At 38.2% G+C, this 24,774-nt stretch overlaps 2 protein-coding genes across 2 annotated transcripts; both read left to right on the forward strand.

The window, feature by feature from the left end:
- Positions 1-225: 225 nt before the first annotated feature.
- On the forward strand, positions 226-1,461 carry LOC109133714 (uncharacterized mitochondrial protein AtMg00810-like). Its single transcript, XM_019247406.1, has 3 exons — positions 226-432; positions 538-647; positions 795-1,461. The coding sequence occupies exons 1-3, from the start codon at positions 226-228 to the stop codon at positions 1,459-1,461; spliced, it is 984 nt and encodes a 327-aa protein (XP_019102951.1).
- A 6,878-nt stretch (positions 1,462-8,339) lies between these two features.
- Positions 8,340-15,801, forward strand: LOC104883566 (hypothetical protein). Its single transcript, XM_010668110.4, has 4 exons — positions 8,340-8,783; positions 10,034-10,087; positions 11,435-11,494; positions 15,512-15,801. Exons 1-4 carry the CDS (start codon positions 8,475-8,477, stop codon positions 15,641-15,643), a joined length of 555 nt encoding a protein of 184 aa, XP_010666412.1. The 5' UTR covers positions 8,340-8,474; the 3' UTR covers positions 15,644-15,801.
- The last annotated feature ends 8,973 nt before the right edge of the window (positions 15,802-24,774 follow it).

A 24,774-nucleotide genomic window follows, 5' to 3' on the forward strand; every position in this document is an offset into this window, starting at 1 on the left:
CACACGCAATCTGCTACTTACACTCCACCCCCCATGCGCGACACCCCACCTATTCGGCCCACAAGGCCCCCATCTTCGCCTCGCATCACCCACAGCCAACACGGCATTGTCAAACCCAACCCTAGGTACGGCTTAACCATTGTGCCTAGCGGCCCCACATTAACTCGGTCCCCTTTACCCAAATCCCACAAACAAGCCCTGACCGACCCAAATTGGAATGCGGCGATGCTTGATGAATATAGTGCTTTGATTACAACGGGGACATGGGATCTAGTACCTAGGCCTATGGGGGTGAATGTTGTTAATTGCATGTGGCTTTTTCGACATAAGGAAAAATCTGATGGTGCTCTCGAAATGCACAAAGCTCTTCTTGTTTGTGATGGCAGGTCACAGGAGGTTGGAGTCGATTGTGATGAGACTTTTAGTCCCGTGGTTAAACCCCAGACTATCCGTACTATTCTCAGCTTGGCCATGTTCCGTCAGTAGTCCATTCATCAGTTGGATGTGAAGAATGCTTTTCTTCATGGTGACCTACAGGAAACCGTATACATGCATCAGCCACCAGGGTTTGTTGATCGCCAGATTCCGCAGTATGTGTGTCGCCTCAAAAAGGCTCTCTATGGTCTCAAACAGGCACCCAAGGAGTGGTATCAGCGTTTTGCTTAGTTTTTGCTTCGTTTGGGCTTTGTCATCTCCAAAAGTGACTCCTCTCTTTTCACTTTTCATCAGGGGCGAGCGACTTCTTATCTTCTCCTATATGTGGATGACATCAAATTGGTTACTTCATCTGACAGTCTCCGGGAACACATTATCACTCAGCTACAAACTGAGTTTCCCATGACTGACTTGGGGCCCCTCAGCTACTTCCTGGGCATTGTTGTCACTCGTACTCCCTCATATTTACTTCTCTCTCAGCAGAAGTATGCACAGGAGATTTTAGATAGCGCATGTATGAGCAATTGTAAGCCTGTCGTCACTCCTGTCGACACCAACTCAAAACTTAGTGCAGACTCTGGTCCTCCAGTACATGATCCTACTCATTACCGCAGCTTGGTTGGTGCTCTTCAGTACCTCACCTTCACTCGCCCTGATATTGCCTATGCGGTTCAGCAAGTTTGTCTTTTTATGCATGATCCGAGGGAATCACACTTTAATGCATTAAAACGCATCCTACGCTACATTCAGGGCACCATTGATCATGGGTTACATCTATATCCGTCTGCTTCTACACGATTAATTACATACACTGATGCTGATTGGGGTGGGTGTCTCGATACTAGGTGTTCGACATCTGGTTATTGTTGTTTTCTTGGGGATAACCTTATTTCCAGGTCGTCGAAACGTCAACACACCCTCTCCCGTTCCAGTGCCGAAGCAAAATACCGAGGCGTCGCCAATATCGTTGCTGAAGCTTGCTGGCTCCGAAATCTTCTATTAGAGCTACATTGTCCACTTAAGTAAGCTACTCTCGTCTATTGTGATAATGTCAGTGCTATCTACCTTTCTAGCAACCCGGTTAAACACCAACGTACCAAACATGTTGAGATGGATATTCATTTTGTTCGAGAAAATGTGGTGTTGGGTCAGATACGGGTTCTCCATGTGCCATCCCGGTATCAGTTTGGTGACATATTCACAAAGGGACTTCCATGACAACTTTTTTTGGATTTTAGATCCAGTCTTAGCGTCCGTCCTCCTCCCGCTATGACTACGGGGGTATGATAGAGAATATATGTAAAGATTCTCTTCATAGGTTTAGGATAAATTGGATCAGAATACCCCCAACTTTGGCCCGTCCGTTTTTAATACCCCCAACTATGAGTTATTTTTAAATACCCCCAACTATTGAGGAGGTCCGCCAAAAATGCTCCATTTACCTGTTATGACCGGATGAACCTGTAAACCAAAACTCTTACACCCCCACCCTCAGCTCATCTGATCATCTTTCTCCTATGCCCATCCCACCACCCACTGCCACCTTCCCTCACCTCCACTACCACCCTTCCCACGCCCCAGCCCCTCCCCCTACCCCCAGCGGCCCCCAACAGCCTCCCCCTACCCCCACACCCATCGAATTCCCCCCTTTCCTAACCCCCTTTGAAACCCCTACCTACACCCCCTCGATTTCCAGCAAACCCCCACCCGAAAGACTTTAGTACTGTAACGAAGGAAGAGGTCAGAAACAATTGGTTTAGGGGGATTGAAGGACAGAAAAAGCGATTCTGGCGGAAGTTAGGGGTAGGCATTTGCCACAAAAATCAAGGGGGAGGGGAGGGAGATTTCGACGGGGGTTAGGGGAGGGGGGTTCCGAAGGGTGTTAGAGCAGTGGGGGGGCTGCTGCTATGGGGGTGGGGGTTGGGGGATTGGGGGTTGCTGGGTTGGGAGTGGCGAGGGGGGTGCGGGGGTGGAGGGAGTTAGGGGGGACTGCTAGGGGATGGGAGTGGGGGGGGGGTTCTAGGGTGGTGCGAGTGGGGGGATAGTTGGGCTGGCATGAGTGTTTGCAGCCGGGGAGGGGAGAGGGTGGTTGAAGTGGTGGTGGGTAGGAGTAGAAATTAAAAATAAAAGAGAAATAAAAATTACCTTGTTAACAGGTTACAAGTCATCTGGGTGCATTTTTGACGGACCTCCTCAATAGTTGGGGGTATTTAAAAATAACTCATAGTTGGGGGTATTAAAAGCGGATGGGCCAAAGTTGGGGGTATTTTGATCCATTTTTCCTATATTTTTGATGTAAATATTATCTCTTGATGTCAGGTTTTCTAACATAGTTAGGACCGACCCTTGTAACCTATATATATATTGATCAATGAGAATGACTCCAATCAAGAAGTTTCACACAATCCAACAGATTAATCAGTAAGCCGTGCTGGAGGAAGCATTAACTATAATTATGATATAAGCTCAAACTCTAGGAGTTATAAATTTTTGTGTATCTAAGTTATAGGAATAGATTATGAGACGTTTTATATCATGAGACTTAAATATATGTCATACAACTTTGAAAACTATGATATATAGGTGATGTACAATTTAATAGTATTATTACATTTTGATTTTAGGACGAGTATTCAAAGAGAATAATAGAAGTCCTACTTAGGATATAACAAGACTATTATATTTACTATGATTAACATAAGTATAGACATTGGGATCTACTCAGGTTGTAAATTGTATAGGTTGTCAAATAAGATTACATGAAAAATATTTATGAGTAAAGAACTTTGTAATTAAGATATAAAGTTTATATAAACCTTACATTCTATTTTGGGATTCTAATTGATAAACTAGTTTTAGGATTTAATTATGTCGAGAGTACAAAATTGGACTATATTTCCTTTACAATCCTATTTGGGTGGCTTTTTTTAGCAAATGAATCTTATAAAGGATTGAATTATACTAATTTATTGGAAAATCAAGCATAAATTTGAGTTTGTATATGAAAATCCAAGTGTGATTAAGTTATAATATTTGATATATTTGACTCTAGAAGTATGGATTTGAATTTCATAAAATATTAAATAGTGATTTAATTTTTATATGGGGAAGAAGCTACAAGGGGAGTGATGAACAACGTTGTACATCTGTAAGTCTGTATTATGTATTTTATATTGTGGGGACATGTCTTGAAATTCTTGCAAACAGTACATAAGAAGCATGGAGACGCTCCTCTAAAAAGTTTAGAGAAGTCGTCTGGATGGCAACTCTATTCATGTTATCTTCCCATGTCTAAGATGATTTTCTAAGAAAGTCGCTAGAAATTTATTAAAGGAGTTAACCATGTATTAGAGATATTTGAATTAAAGGTTTTTACATTGAATTGTAGAAGTTAGAGATATCGTTATGTCTTAAAGTATGTCAAAATTAGAGTAACTAAGATCCAACACTATCGCTCATGAACCTTTTTAGAAGGACAAAGCACAAATCCCCCTTGAGGTGGCCTCACGCATAGAACATGTGCTAACGAGGCAAGGTAGATTGTCCTTATGGTGGCTTAACAATAGTCATGCATATGCAAAACTGTAATGTCATTCTAAAGCATAAAAAGAGTATGCATCGTATTTTTCGAGTTTCACCCACTCTTTTAAATTTTTTTTTTTTAAAAAAATCCTACCAATGGAGTCGCCAAATTGTAGGTGTGTTTTTATTTCGCCTATATAGGATGAGCGCGTATTAGATTTATGTCATTCCCATTTCGGTTTTATTGTTCTAATTTTGTATCGTATAATGTATCTAATTTTTTAATTTTTCTGTGTGCATGGAAAAAAGAGAGGAAATATGCTTCTTGAAGTAGGACTGCTTCGGGTTGGGAGCATGGAACTGAAGTAGATAGCTTCGAATGACATTAGGCAACAATTTCTAACATTTCCTATTTATTTTGTAGACGGTTGTTATTGTATGTTTGGAATTTTAGATCATAAAATATCAATTATTTTAGATAGAGAACAAGTTTTTAGTATCATTTAACTTCAAGTATGAGAAATGTACAAGCAAATTAGTTAAAATTGACTCTTTGTTTTTTTTTTCAAAATTCTTATGATCTTAAGATCCGATCCTACTTACCACTCACAATCCAAAGTAGGATCGCGATCCTGACAACAATTAAGACTTGTGCTTATAATGAAAATGTCAATCTGAAACTTTTTTCGAAGGAAAATTTAATTAGTTGAAAGTTATGCGACACTTACAATCGATATTAAATAGAAACTAAATACGACTTTATCATATGAAGTTTCTTTAAGATATAACTATTATAATAATGACTCGTCAATTCATTATAGCGCTTGTTTGTTTAATGAAACATGCAACCTTCTTTCAGAGCATATGTTATCCTGAAATAGTTTGTGAATAAATCTCTTTATTAAATCGATGTATAGAGTCAAAAAAGCATCATTAAACTGCATCTTTGCAACAAACCATAACAACCTTTAACTCCCAAAATGAAAGATAACAAATCAAACTACAAACTCACACCATTTTGGAGAAAAAAACCAATAACCGGGTCAAAAATTCTCCAACAAAGAGAGAAATGATGATCATTATTAACGAATACTAGATAATAAAAGTACAAATTGGTGATTACCACTATTAAAAATGATGGTGATAGTCTTAAATTGAGCAAAGATATACTAGGGTTATTTAAGGAGAGAAAAAAAGAGGGGCAACTAGAGTTAAGATAAGCCTCGCCTTTTTAGATTACCACTAACTGACCGTTATGTTAATTCAAAACTTTAAGCGATACAGCGCGTCTTGTGTGTGGCCAGCCACACGCGAAATTACAGGTGTGGCCGCGCGTAACTCCACGTCAGCCCGTCAGCTCATTTTCAAATGATCATATCTCACTCGTTACTCATCGGAAGAGAGATTTTAACCAGGTGTTGGAAAGCTATAGAACCAAATTTTCATCTCCAACTTGAATCTTTCCAAAATATTAAGTGTGATGTGAGATATGACCTTTTGCAGTTTACCCTTATGCATAAACCCTTATGAACAAATGGAGTTACTCTTATGAACAGATGAAGTTACTCTTATGACCAAATGGAGCTACTTATATGAGTATATGGTTATTTTTAACAATAAAAGGGTGTCACCCCGATAAAGAAATGTGGTTACTCTTATAAGCAAAATGAGATTACCCATGAGAACAAATAGGGTTACTCATATAATTAAATGAGTTTACTAGTATGAATAAATTGGGTTACTCCTTATGAACGAATGATGTTACTCTTATTAATAAGTGGGGGTTACTTGTATGAACAATTGTGGTTACTGATACGAATTTATGTGAACAAAATGACGTTACTCATATGATTAAATGGGGATATTAGTATGAATAAATGGCTTACTCATGTTGGACAACGAATGAGGTTACTCGTATTAATAAGTGAGGGTTACTTGTACGAACAATTGGGATTACTGATACGAATAAAATGGGGTTACTTATGTGAACAAAATGAGGTTACTCGTATGATTAAATGGAGTTACTAGTATGAATAAATAGGGTTACTCTTTATAAACGAATGAGGTTGCTAGCTCGTATTAATAAATAAGGAGTTACTTGTGTGAACAATTGGGGTTACTCATATGATTAAATGAGGTTACTCGTATAAATAAATATGGTTACTAGTATGATTAAACGAGGTTACTCATAAGATTAAACAAGGTTACTCGTAAGATTAAATGATGTTACTCATAGTATTAAACGAGGTTACTCCAATAATATTTTAAGGTTACTCATATAATATTTTAAGGTTACTCATATGAACAAATTAGATTAATGATATGATATGATATGATATGATATGATATGAATAAATAAGGTTACTGATATAAACAAAGGAGGTTAATTACTTAGATGAAATCCTCAAATCGAAGCAAACGTTAAACTAACTCCCGTTTAAAATTCCCAAATTAACTTATCCAATTTAATCTTCAAACTCTTTTTCCCTCAAAGATAACAGTTTAGAAAGAGGAGAGAGAAAATACAAGATAGATATCAAATGCAAGAGTTTTTCCGAGATTGAAAAGAAAGAGAATAAGAAGATAGAGAACGAGTGAAGTTTCCTTCAATGGAGGAGAGAGAAAATAGAAGAAATGGATTGAGGAGAGAAAAAATATTAAAGAGTCTTGAGAGGTCCAGGGAAGTAACGCCATCGTTGGCTTCAACCATGAGAGAGAAGAGTTTGATATGTAATTTACAGGAGAATCAAGCGGAAGGAGAAGGGCTAATTTTCACCTGGGCTTATTATATATGGGTTGGCCACACGCGAAATATCTGGTGTGGCCGGTTGTATATAAAAATTTGTGTGAGCAATATGTTTTTTTTTTCCTTATTAAATCAACGTTTAGACTCGAGCTACGTCCTGGTTAATTATACTTTTCATTTAGTAGTATTTTGCTTTGAAATAATAACATCAAATATCATTTGTTTTAGTAGTTTAGACTTTAGTATAGAAGTTTCAAGTCACAAGATCAAATCTTAGGACTAGTATTGATAGATTATTCAGGACGTCATGCGATCCCGCCAACATGTAAATGACTTAAAAAAACCTTTTTGATAGAAAATAGGATTTTTTTAACTACAATAATACAAACTTTTGGCCGTTCTCTCACAATAATACAAACTTTTGATTATTATTTAATAATACAAACTTTACATCAACATTCTCTCGGCAAGTCGAAACCGGTTGGTAACTTGTTGAAGGAGGTAAACAAGCTGACATATGGCACTCATTAGGAAACGTATTATTATATTATTGGCTGATTTTTAAATTTTTGATTTAAATATAAAAGAACGGTAAAAACATTTTTTCTTTCTTCTCTCCTGCTCTCCCTCCACTCTCTTTCTAATTTTTTCTCTCCTGTGTGTGAGTTATTATGTGAAGAAATTAGTATTACAACGAATCAACAACAGAAGGAAAGAGAGTGGAGTTTTTGGGGGAAAAAAGGGGAAGAAAATGAGCAGGGAAATGAGATGGATCGATGTGGAATTTTTTGATAATTTTGAGCAGTTGGGCGATAACGAGTGAAGGCGAAGAAGAAAGATTGAGAAAGGAGGATGTTGGCGATTTCTGTTAGGGCTTGATTCTACAACAATGTGGGTTGAGTTGCACGGAAGGAGAAGGGAGAGAGAGAAGTGTTGGTGGAGACAAAGGAGGACGATAGGACATCGCCTATTTTCGCCTGCCGCCGATTCTCATCCTCTTTTCCTCCTTGTTTATTCTTTCTCCTCTTCGCTTTGTCAGCCACTCCTCCTTGTTTGGTAGTAACCGGTGCAGATGTGGGGAGCTTTGGCGGCGGAAAAAAGGAGTTGAGTTTGAATGAGGGACATTTCGTGGCTGGGAGCGTAGTTTCGTGGTGGGGGGTGGTGGTGAGGGTGGACTGGTAGTTTCATCCGTGGGGGGAGGGGAGGAGGGAGAAGGAGATTTTGGGGGTTTTTTTAGATTCTTTTTATCTGTTTTACAGGTTAAAAATCACTTTGACCTACTGGGAGAATTTTGATGTAAAGTCTGTATTATAAATACTACGTCTAGTCTTTATTAGTTTACCTGTATACCTTTTTGGGATGTCCTTTATTAGTTTACCCATTTTTTTGTTTCTATTTTTGGAATGGGATTACTAACTTTCCATCACACATACATTTAGCTTTAACATAAAATAATAGTTTATCTTTCCTTCTATGTCCTACAATATTGTTCTTCTAAAACTTTGTGCAACTGAAACGAGTAAATTAATAAATACTGGAGGGAGTAATAATAAAAAGTTTGTATTATTGTCATAAAACGGTCAAAAGTTTGTACCATTGTAGTTTAAAAAATCTAAAAAATAAACAATAAGAATTGAAAAAAAAACCCCAAATAAAACATCACCGTGGATAGAGGGGATAACCCCTCGCATTTGTAGCACACCTCATAGTTCATACTCCCTCACAAATTACCCAACATTGATTCGAGATAGATATTCAACTGCCATAAACAATGTCAACAATGTCAACATTCCAACCTTTCACTTCCTCATTCTACAAAACCAATCACTTCAAACCTTTTACTTCCCCCATAAACCATTCTTTTGCACTTCACTTCCAGAAAAATGCAAATTTTACCCACAATTTCCGGCATTTTAGACTTACCCACAATTCTAAATTGAGAAGGGTAAAATCAGCAGAGGAAGACGCAGAAATCCCAGAAACTACTGCTGCTGTTGTGGAAGAAGAAGCTTCAACGGAGCCAGCTGAAACTGTTGCCATCCCAGTTTCTCCTTCTGATAAGCTGCTTATGTTTTTCCAGGTTATTGTCAACTTTTTTTTTTGTTTTTCTAGGAAGTTTTCATCAACAATAAAGCCATGGTCATAGAATGATTTGGGGTTCGCTAACATGAAATCATCATAAGAAATCGTTTCTGAACAATAAAAGTGAAAAATAAGTTAAAGACGGTAAACAATGAAAATTGATAAAGGTAAGTGAGGAAAGTAAGGCGGGAGAAAACATAAGGAATAAGGCATTAAAAAATGTATTTAAGCTAATTTAGCTACTAATGTCTAATATTAGTGAAATTCCAATTTGGAAGCAGTTGGCGCTTGTGGGGCTATAATGAATGTTAGTGTTATTGCTGTTGTGGTTTTTTAGTTGTTGTGGTTTTTGTTGATTTGAGGTGTATTTTGTGTGGTTCTACCCGTGTTAAAATGTTGAGAATTAGACACGGGTACTTGAAGTGAAATGAAGTGTGCGAATAAAACATAGGTTCTAGTGAAAAAAAAGACGTGTTCATCTTTATGGTGAATTTGGAATAGTATGTTGAAATGTGAGATCTTTTAGATATGGATATAGGTGTAGAGCAAGTATCTTTTAATGGTTTCATCATATTAAAAGGATTGTGCTCACGCAAAATGTGTATGTAAACACATCAGACGACTGTCCAAAGGACACATCTATTCTGTGTGTCAGAGAAATGGAGGTTTCAATCTCACCACATTTCATTTCAATTCTGAAACGTAAGGCGTAGTTATCTGCTCCGCACCTGCTACCCAGCGTTTGTGGGCACGATAACTGGTACACCAGAGGTGCATCCTTCCCGGTCCTCTAGGGTTGGATTAGAGAAAATGGGGTGGGCAGTCAAACCTGCTTTGATATTACTGCAACCAAACTTATTTCTTCTTTTGAAGCAATTTTGTTGTGGTTTTTATAAGTACAATGTAGGTAGGTAGGATTCATCACTCTCATGTGAAGAGTTAGAGTTCAAAGATGTTTTTTGGGATGATTTTCCCACAAATATTCGTTAATGTGGGTTTGTGAGTTGTGACTGTTTCTCTCATGCCCTGAGTGATTGGTGGAAGATGAAGTGCACTTATTGCATCATGTTAATTTGGCAATGATATTTGGTCACTTTTGTGGCAGATTTTGTTGTTCTTTACATGCTTAAGGATTTGAATGCATTTATATACCTTAGGTGGTTTCTTTTGTTTCCTTGTCTATCTTGTGATTTTGCACCTCTGCAGTCTGTTGTTTCCTTGTCTTACTAATTTCTGCTACTTTTTTAGGCAGAAGGAACAATGAGTGATTCAGGTATTCCCAAGGTGACCCAAGCATTAGAGGTATATCTTGATACTTCTCTTCAAATGGATTTTCGTGCATGTGGCTATATATATTTCTTCTAGTCATACCTTCCTAAAAAAGATTCTGTTTGTTTTTCTATCTCTTAATTATCTGGGCTCGTGTTTCCAGTCAATCAAAACATAGATGCGAAATAAGATCTCTTAAGGAATATAGAGTTGAGATTGACTAGATATCACTGATAGACGAAGTCTCCTGTTCTTTAACCTGCTGAGTGAGACAGCAGAGTAAATAGCTTGGTAGTAGTCCTTATGGGCCCTCTGGTTTCTAGTGGAAGGTGGCAACACTGCAGACAATCGAGCCTCTGTAATTGAAGAATAATGCTGAGTAATAGTTACCGTGGAAAAAGAAACTCGGTCATTCCATTACATAACCTACTTTAAACTTTACTCGTAAGATGCCGTTACATAACGCCGTGATGTCCGTTAGGCAATGCTGAGTTGCTGCATCCAAGCTTTATTGTTCCTTGTTATGCTCGACACTTGTCAGATTGGCCATAATAGAAGAAAGGGAAATCATGCATTGCAACTAGAAAAAACGATGTGAATGCACCAAAGAAGAGAGAAGAAGTGACGTGGAATTTTAAGTTGGGTAATGTATATGAAATACTGTTTATTTATATGAATAACAGGATAAAGATTAAAGCATCCATGTTTCACCAGAATGAAGTTGATGCCTTGACATGTATGAGAATTTTTAGATGTGAAACTTCTTACTATTTTCCGCAGGATCATCCTTTGTATTCCACTGTACTTCCATGATATTATTAAAGCATTTCAATTAATTTCTGCAGCCCTTGGTTTCATATTGATTAACTCTAAGATAAACTTTTGCTTCTTGCAAAGGTTAAAGCCTTGAAATTAGTTAGTTTAGTTGTTGGACATATTTATCAGTGTCCTGCTGTTCTAGAAAACCAGCCCTACTCCTTTAGTTTTTTTTTTTGTCAGAATATAAACGTCAACCTTCGTTTACCACATTTATCGACACTATAGATTTCGTTGGACAAAATCTACTATCGATTTGGCTCTAAAGCCTTTGAAACTTATTTTCGTTTTCTCTTTATATCTCACTCTCTTTATAGCAACTAGGCGCCAGGCGGGAGTGCACAGGGTATAAAATGGGATTGTTGGTACTCCATTCATTTGATTGTATCTCATATTGAGATTTCTGTTTACATAAATCTTAAAACTCGAATTTATACATGGCATCTTTGACAGCAACGTGCTCTATGAATCTACTTCCAGTTTCATGTGCAATAAATGAACTCTTAAAGTTATGAAACTTTATCCTAGTTTGTTAATCATTCTTTTTTATCTTATATTTTCCAGGAAACAGATGGAGTTTCTAATCTGAAGGTTCATATATCTGAGGGCATCGCAAGTGTTGAGGTGAGTACACTACTTGACTCCTAAGGTTGGCTAATATGTTGTGTAATTCACATTTTCAGTCTATCTAAGAGCAAAGGAACCAATTTCCCTCTTTGATTTTATTTATACAAAGTATTTGTTTGGTTCACATAAAAACGCACGGGAAGTAGATTTTACTGGAAAGTGAAAAGCTATAGAGTTGTTTGGGTGGCAAAATTACTTGGGAAGTTCAATTCCACAGTGTGAAGTTGCTTATTAGTCCCTTATGTAAGTGGAGAGTTTTAGTTCAATGATCAACCAAACAACTTGTTGGATATTCTAGGAAGTAATACTTCATATATGTGGGAGAAACAATATTCTAGGAAGTAATATGTGGGAGAAACAATATTCTAGGAAGTAATATGTGGGAGAAACAATATTCTAGGAAGTAATACTTCATATATTTCACCAAAAGACCACTTGTTGGATAACATCCAAGTGAACGTGAAGCGGTTCGATTTAGTGCGTCGCGCAACACGCCTGGGAAAGACGAGTCATCAATAAAGGTCCGTCCCGCCCACCCGGGCAAGACGAGTTTTCTCTCTTCGCCCAATTCTCTCCTTGCGAGGCCGACCGGACGGACTACGCTTGATCCGCCCGGGTGAACCGCGTTTTGTGCGGTTTTGGAATTTCCGCGTTTTGTGCGGTTTTGGAATTTCCGCGTTTTGTGCGGTTTATTTTTATATTTTATATAAATACCTCCTTTTAAAACCGAAATCATAAATATTAATTTCTTCAAACCTTAAAACACAAGCCTACCCTATTCTCTCTGAGATTTGAGCAGCATACAAATCTTTGATCCGAGTGCATGGAGATGGAGTCAGAGATAGTTGTGTGAACCTTGGAGGACGAACGTCAACGTGAATCAAAATTCGTTTCTAAGTCACTGACCATCATATCATGGCGCAACTTGTTCTTGTAATTCAAGTAAAATTATTTTTCTGCAAATTTACATCTTACAATTTAGAAACGAATTTATTATGTTGAAATGATGTCTAGTTCTTAGAATAGATTTTTCCCTAATATGTCAAAGTTGGAACCTTTAGATGGAACTAATAATAAGAGGTGGTCTCAAAAGTTCTTGATTACATGTGAACAAGTAGATCTTGACTATGTGTTGTTTAATGATCCACAAAAATATAGTTTAGATGCTACATCTAAGACTATTATTCCTGCCAAAGAGAAATCCGAGAAAACTCTTAAATCTGATGGAGGGATAAGTATGGAAATTTTTTTCAAGGATAATAAGATGGAAAAATTGACAATAGAGGTTTGAACTTTGGACGGTAATTTTTAAAAGGTTTGAACTATTGATCAACCTATGTAGGTCCTAACTTTAGAGGGTCTTAACTTTTAGCGAGCCTCGGTGACTTAAAAGACTACTGAGATATTTAAGAGGAACCATGGACTAGGGTTTAAGCTTTGTGGGTTTTTCAATTGTCCTAGAAGGATTGTGATGCTAATTGGGTGACTGACAATGATGAGGTGAGTTTTACTAGTGGGTATGTGTTTACTCTAAATGGAAGTGAAATATCAAAGCAGACATGTATAGTTCGATCTACTATGGAAGCTGTGTTCATTGCCTTGGATCTTGCTACTCAAGAGGCTGATTGGTTGAGGAACCTTTTGGTAGACATTCCTTTGTTGAGGGAACTGGCTCATTCCGTTTCGGTTCATAGTGATTCACAAGTTGCGACAAAGATTGCTAACAAGAGTGTTTATAATGGCAAGAAAAGGCACATTCGAGTCAGACTCTGTGAAAATTGTGAATGGTGTCATCTCTTTAGAGTTTGTGAGAACTGAAATGATCCTTTTAGTAAAGGATTGAGTAGGAAGTTAGTATAAGAATTTTCAAGAGAAATGGGTTTGTAACTATTGTAGGTTATTGCATTCTTGAATTCTATAATGGACGTAGTTATGATTTCTCATTAATATACTTATTACTCTAATATGAGTAATTCTTGTCGAACAGGTTGCATGTGTATATTTTTGAGATTTGGTGTCCATGACCTTTGGTTGATTCAATTTAATTGAACGTAATGGAACTGATGTTTTTATGGCCTTTACGACTGCTTTGATTTATTTGAACGTAATAGAACATCGTGGATGAGTGTGAAGGGATGGCCTCCTTTTGTCGAATGTCGTTCTTGTAGGCATTGCAGAACACTCTTTATAATCATATGGTGATGGTGAGGTTTGTTGAACTATATAATGTTCACTATCATTTGAAAGACATGATTTGTCTTGAAGGTAAATTGAATTGTATGTTCGTTGTATGTTGTTCATGGGACAATGCATGGATGACGCAATGTTTTTGAAACTCTGAAAGTAAGATATGTGTTCTTGGGTCCCTTCTCTCTCCTGCAATTTGAATCTTAGGATACTTTTAGGTATGGGACACCCCATTTCACTAACGTGTTAGTTCAATCCTTGTATACTAATATGTAGAACTGATCAACTAACCCGGTCTCGATTGGCAGAATTTTTTGGCTTGGGTCGGCCTGATTTTTTTTTGCTTTGGGCAAGCAAAATGATTTTTTAGTCTATTTTTTGGCCCAGTCCGATTTTGGCCCGAAAAGCACGCTCATTTTGGCTCAAAATAACAGGATTTGAGCACAAAAATTTGGCTTGGCCCGAACAATGGACAATCTTTTTTAGGTGCAGCCCGACCCGAACCTAATCCGACCCATAACTACCTCTACTAATATGCACTGTTACCTGGACTCGGCTAGGAGTGTCAGATATGGGTACAGATCCGAGTGTCGGGTACGACAATTCCAAAAAATCAGGCCAAGGGGAGTGTGTCCGAAATTTGGACACGGGTATGCGAAAATAATATTTTATAATATAAAATTTAATATTTAATCAGCTAATTTATATTTTATAATTGTCTATATATAATATATTATTATAACATATTAATAAAATTAACATATTATAAATAGAACAACTTAGCCATAGGCTAAGAAGAAAAAAAATGTTTTAAGAAAAGAAAGTAGAACAGATGATGGAAAGGAGAAAAGGAAAATTAAAAAGAAAAAAGAAAAGAAAAGGGACAAAGTAACGTGGACTTGTGACAAAAAGAAAAAGAAAAGATGAAGACTGAAGCGACAAAAGTACATAACACAAGATCGAAGAGAGAGAAGAAGAGAAGTAAAGACTGAAGAGACAAAACACTTACTGGCGAGTTCGAAGCTCCGGCGGCGAGTTTGAAGCTTCTGTCGTCGAGTCAAGGTGAGTTATCGCCTTTTCCTCTTCTCTTTGTCTTTTCTTCTTTTCTCCTCTTCGAACTCTAAGGTTTGAGAATCTTGGATTTAGAGCCGTCGTGTTCGAGTGAACTTTACCGGATTCGACACGTATTTCGTACCGGTGTCGGTGTCGTGTCGTACCGACACTGGTATATGGCAAAATTTGCCGAGTCCGGGTAACAAAGCTAATATGTAAGTATCAAACTTTCCTTTTATTGCTCGTTTCTTGTTTTTCCTAAATTCGCGTTTGTGGGGGATTGTTGGATAACATCCAAGTGAACGCGAAGCTTTTCGATTTCGTGCGTCGCGCCCGACCCTCCTGGGCAAGACGAGTCATTAGTCAGGTCTGTCCCGCCCGGCCGGGCAATGTCCTCCTGCTTGGGCTAGACAAGTTTTCTCTCTTTGCCTAGTTCTCTCCTTGCGGGCCCGATCGGGCAGAATCCGCTGGGGCGAACCCTTTTTTTTGCGCTTTTTGGACTTCCGCATTTTGTGCGGTTTATTTTTACATTTTATATAAATAACACCTAAAATTGAAATCATAATTATTATTTTTCATTACTATGTATCAACTTCGTTATTGCACTCATGTTCATTTAGTGATCGTTACAAACAACAGTTGTCTTAAAAGCTTCCCATGTTTGTGCTTCCTTGTGCTCTGTCTGGCTACCAAAGAGTTTATTTTGTCAAAGGACCTAATAAAAGGATCTGTTATTGGTTCTGACAATCATGTTGTTGGTATTTTTTTCATTAGCTTACAAAGCAGACGACAATTCAAGCAACTGGAGTCGCGTCTAGTCTGCTTGAAACTATACAAGGAGCCGGCTTCAAGCTGCAAACATTGAATCTGAGTTTTGAAGATGAAGAGTTGCTAGTGGGGGTATAATAATTTGTTTGTTACCCTAAAGAATCTCTAATTTTTTTTTTCTCCCTGCTATCTTTAGGCTTTGATACTATTGTATGCCAAGGCATTGTAATTTAAGGTTGCAGTCTTGCAGATTTGTAATCAAATTTTCGAAAGAAAATAAAATTTGTTGTAGCAAAGGCTAAGAGATCCGCTTCAGTTATGTATGGCTTAGGGTAGGTCAGCTGGGAAGTTAGGCAGTGCTAGGTATTTTAGTTTCACAGTGCCAATTTACATGACTTACTCGTCCTTTATCAGTAATCAGATTACTAATCCTCGTGGTGGTGGGTTCGGGGGCTTCAAGATTTAGGGTCAATTCTCTTCAACTTATTTTTTCAATAAGATATTTCTTATTTTCTAACTATTTTGAACTTTTTTTCTTGGACTTTTCTTTTTAATATTTTGACCTTTTTCGAATATTATCTTAATTTTTCTCCACTTCTATAACTTCTGTGTACTCTATATGAAGTTTTATTTATTTTTTGACAAGTGGAGAGTTCCATTACTATTTCATAAAGTATGCATTACAAAATGGATTGTGTTACATGAAGTGGCTAATCCCCCCAAAAAAATATAGTATGAGTTTTAAGGCAGCAAGATGAGCTAAAGTTAGGTGATAAATTCCGAGTCTTGACGACGGCATGTTTTGCTAATGAGTTTGCCGTGACATTGTATCCTCTTTTTTTGTGGTTGATCGTGATATTGAGTCATCTCTTTGGCGTCGTGCGGATTATATTGAGAGAGAAGCTTAAACAATATCGACCATTACTATTTTCATTGCACCTAAATTGCATTGCTAGATTCTGATTCAAGGATGATTTGCTAGTGACGAATGTAACAGTTTAGGACACTAATCACTCCTTAATTCACTTCTTGTAACGGTTCATTAATGAGCCGTTTTTAGTAGCAAATTAAGAGTTTAAATCACTCCTTTTACATGCCTACCTAAGAGCATGGACAAACCCTAGCTTTACTTTATTACAACTGAAATTAAAACACACTTAAGCAAATCAAAAGAGGCCCAAACATAACTTGGGCTTACAACCAACATAAGCACACAAAGACACGTCCACGATCACATCAAAACAGCAAGACACGTCCATCACTTTCTTATAGCAGCTCCTTGGGCCTTTTAATTAACTTGCCAAGTAATGCAACACTTGAATTCGGCGTAAACCTTGTCCAAATTAAGTGTTTAACTACTTTCTTCGTAAGTTCAGGATGTAAACTTATTGATATACCTATGAAAGTCCACAAATTGAGTCAAATTGACCAAATTATGGTTGTTATAATTATAACTATCAACACTGATAATTGTAACTCCTCATATAATGCATGTGCTTTTATTTTGGACCTTGGACTTGCATCATTCTCCCTTTGTCCAAAGACGTTTCCCCTCAAATTTGGTTTTCCAAAGTATGAAAAGGGATCTCTTATATGAAGATTGGACCAGGTTTCAATAGTTTATTCCTTTTGTTGTTTACCCTCTCAAGATTCTTTTCTTCACTTTCTCAATCTCTTCTCTCATTTTCTGAAATGAATTTTGAAATACTCCCACTCTCTTATTTTCATTTATTCCATCCTGGTATTCTCCTAATAACTCATTTAGAGACGAGCTATCCCAAGAAGTACCCCTTTCTTGTTTTTCATTCACAATGAAACCCTCCCCATTTGATTCTACTAGATTTTCATATGAATAATTACAAGAGAGGTGTTTCGCTCCTTTTCTTTTGTGGCTACTTTGTAAGCAAGGGTAAAGATAAAGTATGTACTCTTTCCACATCACTTGGATACATTGAAGAAATCATGTTTGAACTTGTGACACTTTCATCATCACCATCACTAGAACCTTGTTCGGCAAAATCTTCTTCAAAAAGATTAAAATTTGTGACATCATATGAGTTGATAAGAGATCTCTTGTGAAACAAAGTTCCTTTAAAAGCAAGTTCATGAATTCTATATTATCTCGCTATTGTTTTTAATAAAACCACCACGAAAGAACCCAAACTAATAATCTGTTTTTCAATTCTCTCTGTTTCTTCTTCATTGAATTTCATGCTTAAATTATCACGGTTTGATGGATCAATCCCAATCTACCTCCAATTTCGTAGTGTGGCACCGAAAACAAGGACCTGTTCTAAAAACCCCTATGATGTCTCGTTAGTGTTAGTGGGAAAGTTCCTTGATCAAAGGGATTTTCCGGTGAGGCATGTTCAAGTTTGGGTGGACTCATGGTTCACAAGGGGTCGAATCATTGTTAAAAAGGAAGGTAATCTCTTTTTCTTCCACTGCCGTGAGGTACAAGATAGGGCGGATATTCTAGGTTTATATGATGCAATGAATTTCAGAGGGGCGCTCCTCATAATCAAAGCTTGGAAGCCGCTGGATTCGTTCAAATCATTTAATTTCTCGGAATCAACATTATGGATAAAAATAGAAGGGATTCCTCTAGTTATCAGTTCAAAGTCGTTAGCAAGTCTTATTTTCTCGCGGGTTGGGAAACTACTATACTTTGACAAAGCATCAGGCCAACCCGGGCTCAAGAAACATTTTCGAGCGTTAGTGTGGATCAAGATAAAATCTCCATTAATACCAGGTATGTATCTGGAGATGCAGGAAGGTAGAACAATTTGGATTGATCTAAGATACGAAGGAGTATATGTTTTCTGTAAGAGATGCGGTAGAGTTGGTTATAAAAGTTCATCGTGTTCTCTACCATGGGACAAAACTAAAGCAGCAATTGAAAAAGCTATATCCAACGCGTGCATTCCTGAAATCCCGTTGATGTTTGGAAGTCCGAATGCTTCTCTTTATTCAAATAAGATCATGGGTCTTCCATACTCGCCTGAATTCATGACAACAATAGTCAAACTTGACGAACCTAGACGTCCACCCTCGGTTATTTATTTAAGTAGTAGCTCCGACAATGATGATGATGGAGATGATGCAAATCAATCAAATGACGAGGAGATGCAAAACACGTCTCCGGATCAGGAACATCGGTACAATGGGAGCGGAACCGAAGGAGGCGCCAATTCAGGCCCATCAGCTAGGCCAGCATACGGGTCAGGAAACCAACAAAGGGAGGAGGGTGGGCCCAGCACTTGGCATGAACTAAATGGTAATCCACCTCCTACTAAAATGAATCCCAAAAAATCGAACAAGAGAAGGGCAAATCTGACCTTTCAATTAAACAACCGCCATTCAAGAGAATTCATAAGAGGAAAAGCGGGTTTTTTGTGGACAAAATGAAGCGCCTGCATAATTCAAAAATGTCTGACCATCAGTCGCCAGAGGGAGCTGTCACTCAGAAACTCCATCACTTTCTCTCTCATAAATTTAATCCTTCCCATGCCCATTTTAAACAATCAAACACATTTCAGGATATTCAACCCCACCAAATAGGATCTTTCCTCCCATTAAATTACAATACCATAAATAGATTTACCTCCCTCTCTCCTCATTTAAATCATTTTCAACTCCCTCTTCTTCACGTGGTAAAGCTGGCACAATGGAGTCAAATACTTCCTCTCCCCACTCTTCCAACTCTATTACTCAACCCCATCCTATGCAGTTAACCCCACAAAACCCACAAAACACTGATGATAATATTCCTCAAACTAATATTCCTGTACCTTTTGACGAATGCATAGACCTGTTTCAACAAGATGCTTTTGTTAGCCACGTCAACACAAGTGATTTTAACAACTCTTGGGGAAATCCCATAACACCTAATAGTTTTTCCTCTTTCTTTAATTCTGAAGATGCTCTTTTTGGAGGGGACCCACTCTATGAACCATTCTCTATAAGTGAACCTCTTGACTGGAGTGACCTTCAAAACTTTCTCCAAGGCCAAAGTTCTAACCTCTCCCCTCAAACCCCCCTTCAGTTATCGGGTTCTCATTCCTCTTTACAGACGGGATCATCTAGCTCGTTTCATTCGGCGGTTGCAGGGATTCTGGCGTCCGAATTCGCGGATCTCCGAATTTTTCCGGCCTGGCAGAACCCATATAGTCTGACAATGGATGTTAATGAAGCTGTAGGGAATGCTCTGGGTAAAAGAAAGTTTGATGCTCTGAGTGAAGTACTGGACGTTGCAGGGCAAGTTAAGGAGGGCTTAGTGGAAGTCCCGGTTGAAACCGCATATGAATAGGGCAAGGAAAGAGAAAAGCCGAGGCCCACTGAAAATGACAAAGAAGAGCCCAAGATTGAAGGTGTCGCTGAGGAAAAAAAGGAACAAGTTCAGAATGAAGCGATTTTGCAAGAAGAAAAGATGAGTATTATTGTCAAGCCCAAGTCCGAAGCTGGCCCAAAGGCAGGTAAGATTCCACAAAATAAGAATACTTCTGTTACTGAAAAAGAAAACTCTGCCCAGCATGTGAAGTTTGAACCTCCAAGGAGGGTCGTGGGTCGCCCACCGAGGCCCAAAAGGGTGATAGTGCAGGCTCTTGTTTGTGATAAGAAAAGAAAATTTGAGGAATTTGAACCTTTAATCGAGGCATTCATAAGCGAAGTAACTTTGGACCTCCACAAATGGATTGCAGACAAAAGGCATGAAATTCTCCACAAGTTTAAAAAATTTAAGCACATGGCATTTTTTTGGTGAGGACGGCTTGGAGACTAGGCCCAAACAGTCACCAGGTGCCCCATGAGGATTATGGCTTGGAATTGTAGGGGTCTTAAGACGGCGGACTCCCCTACGATTGCATTTCTGGGTTGGCTAGTCCGCAAGTTCTCTCCTCACATTCTATTCTTATCTGAAACTAAATCCGATGCTGCGTCTATTAACAAACTATCTATGTATTTAGGGTACCCTAGTGTTGCCACCGTTGATCCCATAAATAATGCGGGTGGTCTGGCCTTATTTTGGTGTAATGATGTACATATAGATGTTGGGTCTAGTTCCTCTAATCATTTTGCTTGTATTATCAACGATGAAGTTGATAACCTTATAAATGGAACCTTATTTTGTTGTACGGGTCGCCTTACTTAGAATATCGGGAAGAAGCATGGAATCGGATAACCCATAGTGTCAACCAAAACACTTTAGATAGCGTAATAATGGGTGATTTTAATCAAGTAGAATATCTCAATCAAAAACTGGGGGCTTCTGATCATATTCCGGGCAAGGAGCAATTTTCCATATGGAGGAGTAATTTGGGTTTAACTGAAGTGAACTACCATGGACAACATTACACATGGTGCAATAATAGATCTGGAATTGATAGAATATACGAAAGATTGGATAGAGTATACGCTACGGAGCACTGGATACATCAGAAACCAGAAGCCACAGTCTTAAACCTTCATATTCTAGTCTCTGATCATAGCCCCATTTTACTTCTCACATCACCGTCCAAAAAAAAAAAAAAACGCCTATCAAAATGGAAGCATGGTGCTTAGACTTCAAGGAAATCTCGAATATAGTATCAGACCAGTGGCATATCCCTGTTAATGGATCCCCGATGTATAGTCTAGCTCAGAAATGTCGTCTAACAAGGTACCGTCTGTTCAAGTGGTGTAAAGAGTATAAGCAATGTCATAATATCAGCTAGGAAGAATGCCTCGATAAATGTAGTGACATACAAACCAGCCTTCCTTTTGATAATGGAGGATTTATTGATGAGGAAGCAAAGAAAGAAGCAAGAGGAAAGGTAGAGCTTCAATTACAATATTGGCAGCAAAGAGCAAAAGGTAAATGGAGAGCGTGGGAGGATACTAATTCCAAATGGTTCTTCAGAAAAGCAAAACGTAGGAAGCGGTGAAACGAAATTCTGATGCTCAAAACTGCAGAAGGGAAATGGATCTCAAGAAAAGAGGACATTCAGCAAGAATTGCTAAAAATATTTCTCTCATATTTACCAGGGCGCTCAACTCGACAATAATTACTGGGTGGAACTTGCTTCAATCCAAAATCTTATTCCCCACATATCCTTAGATCAACAAACCAATCTGATCAAACCGATTAATTTTGAGGAAGTAAGACTAGTGGTGTTCCAAATGGGTAGTTTCAAAGCCCCTGGCCTGGACGGAATTCCCGCCATTTTCTATCAGAAATATTGGTCTATAATGGGTAAGGATATATGGCAAGCAGTTTCTTACTTCTTCTCTTCGGGATACCTCCTTAAAGAGTGGAATCACACGAATATATGCCTAATACCAAAGAAGGATAGACCGGAAGAAGCAAATCAATATCGACCAATAAGTCTGTGCAATGTGATATACAAAATCATCTCAAAAATCATCTCCAACAGACTTAAACCAATATTGCAGAGCATCGTCTCTCCATTTCAAAATGCCTTCGTTCCAAGGAGACTCATGGCAGACAATTGTCTAATTGCTCATGAACTAGTGGGAGGAATAAAACAGCGTACGAGTGGAAAATAATATTATGCTGCTCTGAAAATTGACATGTTCATGGCCTATGATAAGGTTGATTGGAATTTCCTCCACTGGCTACTCTCTCAGATGAAGATTCCAGCTATTTGTTGCCACTGGATCATGCAATGCGTCACTACCGTCTCGAACTCCATCCTCATAAATAAAGAACCATCACAATGGTTCAACCCTACATGCGGTCTCAGACAGGGAGAACCTTTATCTTCATATCTGTTTATTCTTGTCATGGAAATTCTTTCTAGATTATTAACGAAAGCCTCTAAGGACAAAGTTTTTCAGGGAATTAAACTCTCCCAAACAGGCCCTTATGTATATCACCTATTCTTTGCAGATGACACCCTGATTTTCTTCAAGGCTTCACCTGAAACTTGTGCAGGAGTCAAGACCATATTGGATAAATTTAGTAGGTTGTCGGGAGAAGTAATAAACTTCCACAAATCTCTCATCATGTTCAGTCTTAATATTCCAATAGGGAGTCGTCAACAAATGCGGAGAATAGTTAATACTCCTTCTACTGAGTCAATAGGGAAGTATCTCGGATGTAACATCGAGGTCAATGGAAGATCGACAAGACAGTTCCTTCCCATAATAGAGAAAGTCGAGAATCGTCTCTCAAGCTGGCATCATCTATCTCTCTCCATTTCAGGAAGAGTCATCCTCATTAATAGTGTGCTTGCTATGCTCAGTTTAAATATTCTTAGTGTGTTCCTCATCCCAAAAGTTATAGCAGACAAATTAAACTCAATCTTTGCACGTTTTATTTGGGCGGGCTCCCGAGAATCAAAACCAATTTACTGGAAGAGTAAGACTACCCTGGAACTTCCCAAGGGCGGTGGCGGGCTAGGTATCCGAAATGTTCACCTGTTCAACAAAGCGATTCCAGTAAAGCAAGCAGTCAGGATTCATAACTCAACACAGTCATTGATTTCCAAGGTCTACTATGCCAAATACAAAAGCTCTCCGGTGAACATGGTTTTACAAAAAAATAAGTTAGGCAGAGTTTCTTAGGGATTCCGAGGGTTATGCAGATCGATCCAAGACTGTTCAGAAGGTTTCGTCAAACTAATTGGAGATGGATCTAGCACAAGTATTCTTGAAGACAAATGGTTGAAAGGTGGGCCTATCAAGCTGAAATCGGGCATCAATCTTGAAACCATGGGAATTCGACAAGTACAGGATCTGATGATTCCAATCAATAAAGCATGGAATACTCCATTGATATGGAGAGTTTTTTCACCAGAAACTTCTATCAGGATTCTGTCCACGTATCTTCCACAGGATACCTTCCAGGATCAATATGCATGGAGCGAGTCCAAATCCGGCTCCTTAAGAGTGAAAGACGTATATACCCACTTTTTGATGCAAAAAGGGCCAACTAGATACAGATCAACATCAAAGAGCCTTTTGGAGTAAACTATGGGCCTCAGATCTCAGGCCCAAATGGAAAATTTTCATATGGAGGCTTTCTCATAAAGCTCTTGCCATGAATACCAACTTGATAAAACGCAACATTCCAGTGTGTCCTAGTTGTTATTTTTGCCATCAGCAGAAGGAGGACAACAATCACCTATTTCGAGATTGTGAAATCTCAGCACGTGTCTGGTTATGCTCGAATTTAGGCATCAAAGTAACCTCAAGCCAGATTATCCCCTTAAGTGATTGGGTTCGAAATTTCCTGCAGTTGTTTTGGAAGTTGGACGGAGTCAAATCAGAAAGAGCCACAGATTTCGTAGTCACTCTCTGGTCGATATGGATCCACAGGAATAATATTGTTTTCAGACAGTTATATGAAGACCCTACAATCATTATTCACAGGAAAGATGTTCTCCTCAAAGAATGGACAGAGAGTAAAAATTTAAAGGAATCCTCGCGTAAGAGCAGCGTCTTCTCAACTGGAGCACATCAAGATCGTCCAACTTCTCAGATCTCTAATTACCAGCAGGATATTTGTGTGATGGTAGTGGATGGGACCTGGAAACGGCATAAGGATAAGCATCCAAGAGCAGGAATTGGTTGGTCAGCTAGTGTGAATGGCACTAGAGCCTTTGAAGGCAATTCTATAATTGTCGCCTCGTCGTCTCTCCAAACTGAAGCTTATGCTGTCCACAGAGGGATATATGAAGCTAAGTTGCGAGGAATCCGTCATCTTCAAATTCACTCAGATTCAGTGGAAGTCGTCCGAGCTATTGGTAGCCCACACCAACCATTTGAGATTGCCACTTTACTGCACGACATCAGAGCCTTACGTAGGGATTTTATCACTTGTGAATAAAGAAAGGTAGTAGAATGGATGTCATCCTAGCTCATAAATTAGCAGTAGTAGCTAGACAGGGTAAGATAGTTTCCTAATTGGTTTGTTTGTTCTTGTCGCCAAAAAAAAAAAAAACAAAAAGTTCATGAAATTTTTTTCTTTCCGTTGTTCTTCTTTAAATTCTTGATTTATTTCTTTCTTTTCAATAGCAACTTCAAAATTATTTTCTTTTTTCATAACTTCTTTTTCCATGATTTTAATTTCAAGCGCATGACAATTACTACCCTATTTATTTTTTCTTCTTCAAAACTTTGATAATCATCAATAAACAAATAAAACTTATTAGGATAGGAATGACATGTATGCCCATAACCATGTTATTTTGAACATCTTGCACCATCAACCTTCCCAGTTTCAAAGAAAATATCTTCCCATATTCTTTCTTTTTTCCTCTCCACTTTTT

Source organism: Beta vulgaris, chromosome 2 (assembly GCF_026745355.1).
Source record: "Beta vulgaris subsp. vulgaris cultivar EL10 chromosome 2, EL10.2, whole genome shotgun sequence".
Lineage (NCBI taxonomy): Eukaryota > Viridiplantae > Streptophyta > Magnoliopsida > Caryophyllales > Amaranthaceae > Beta > Beta vulgaris.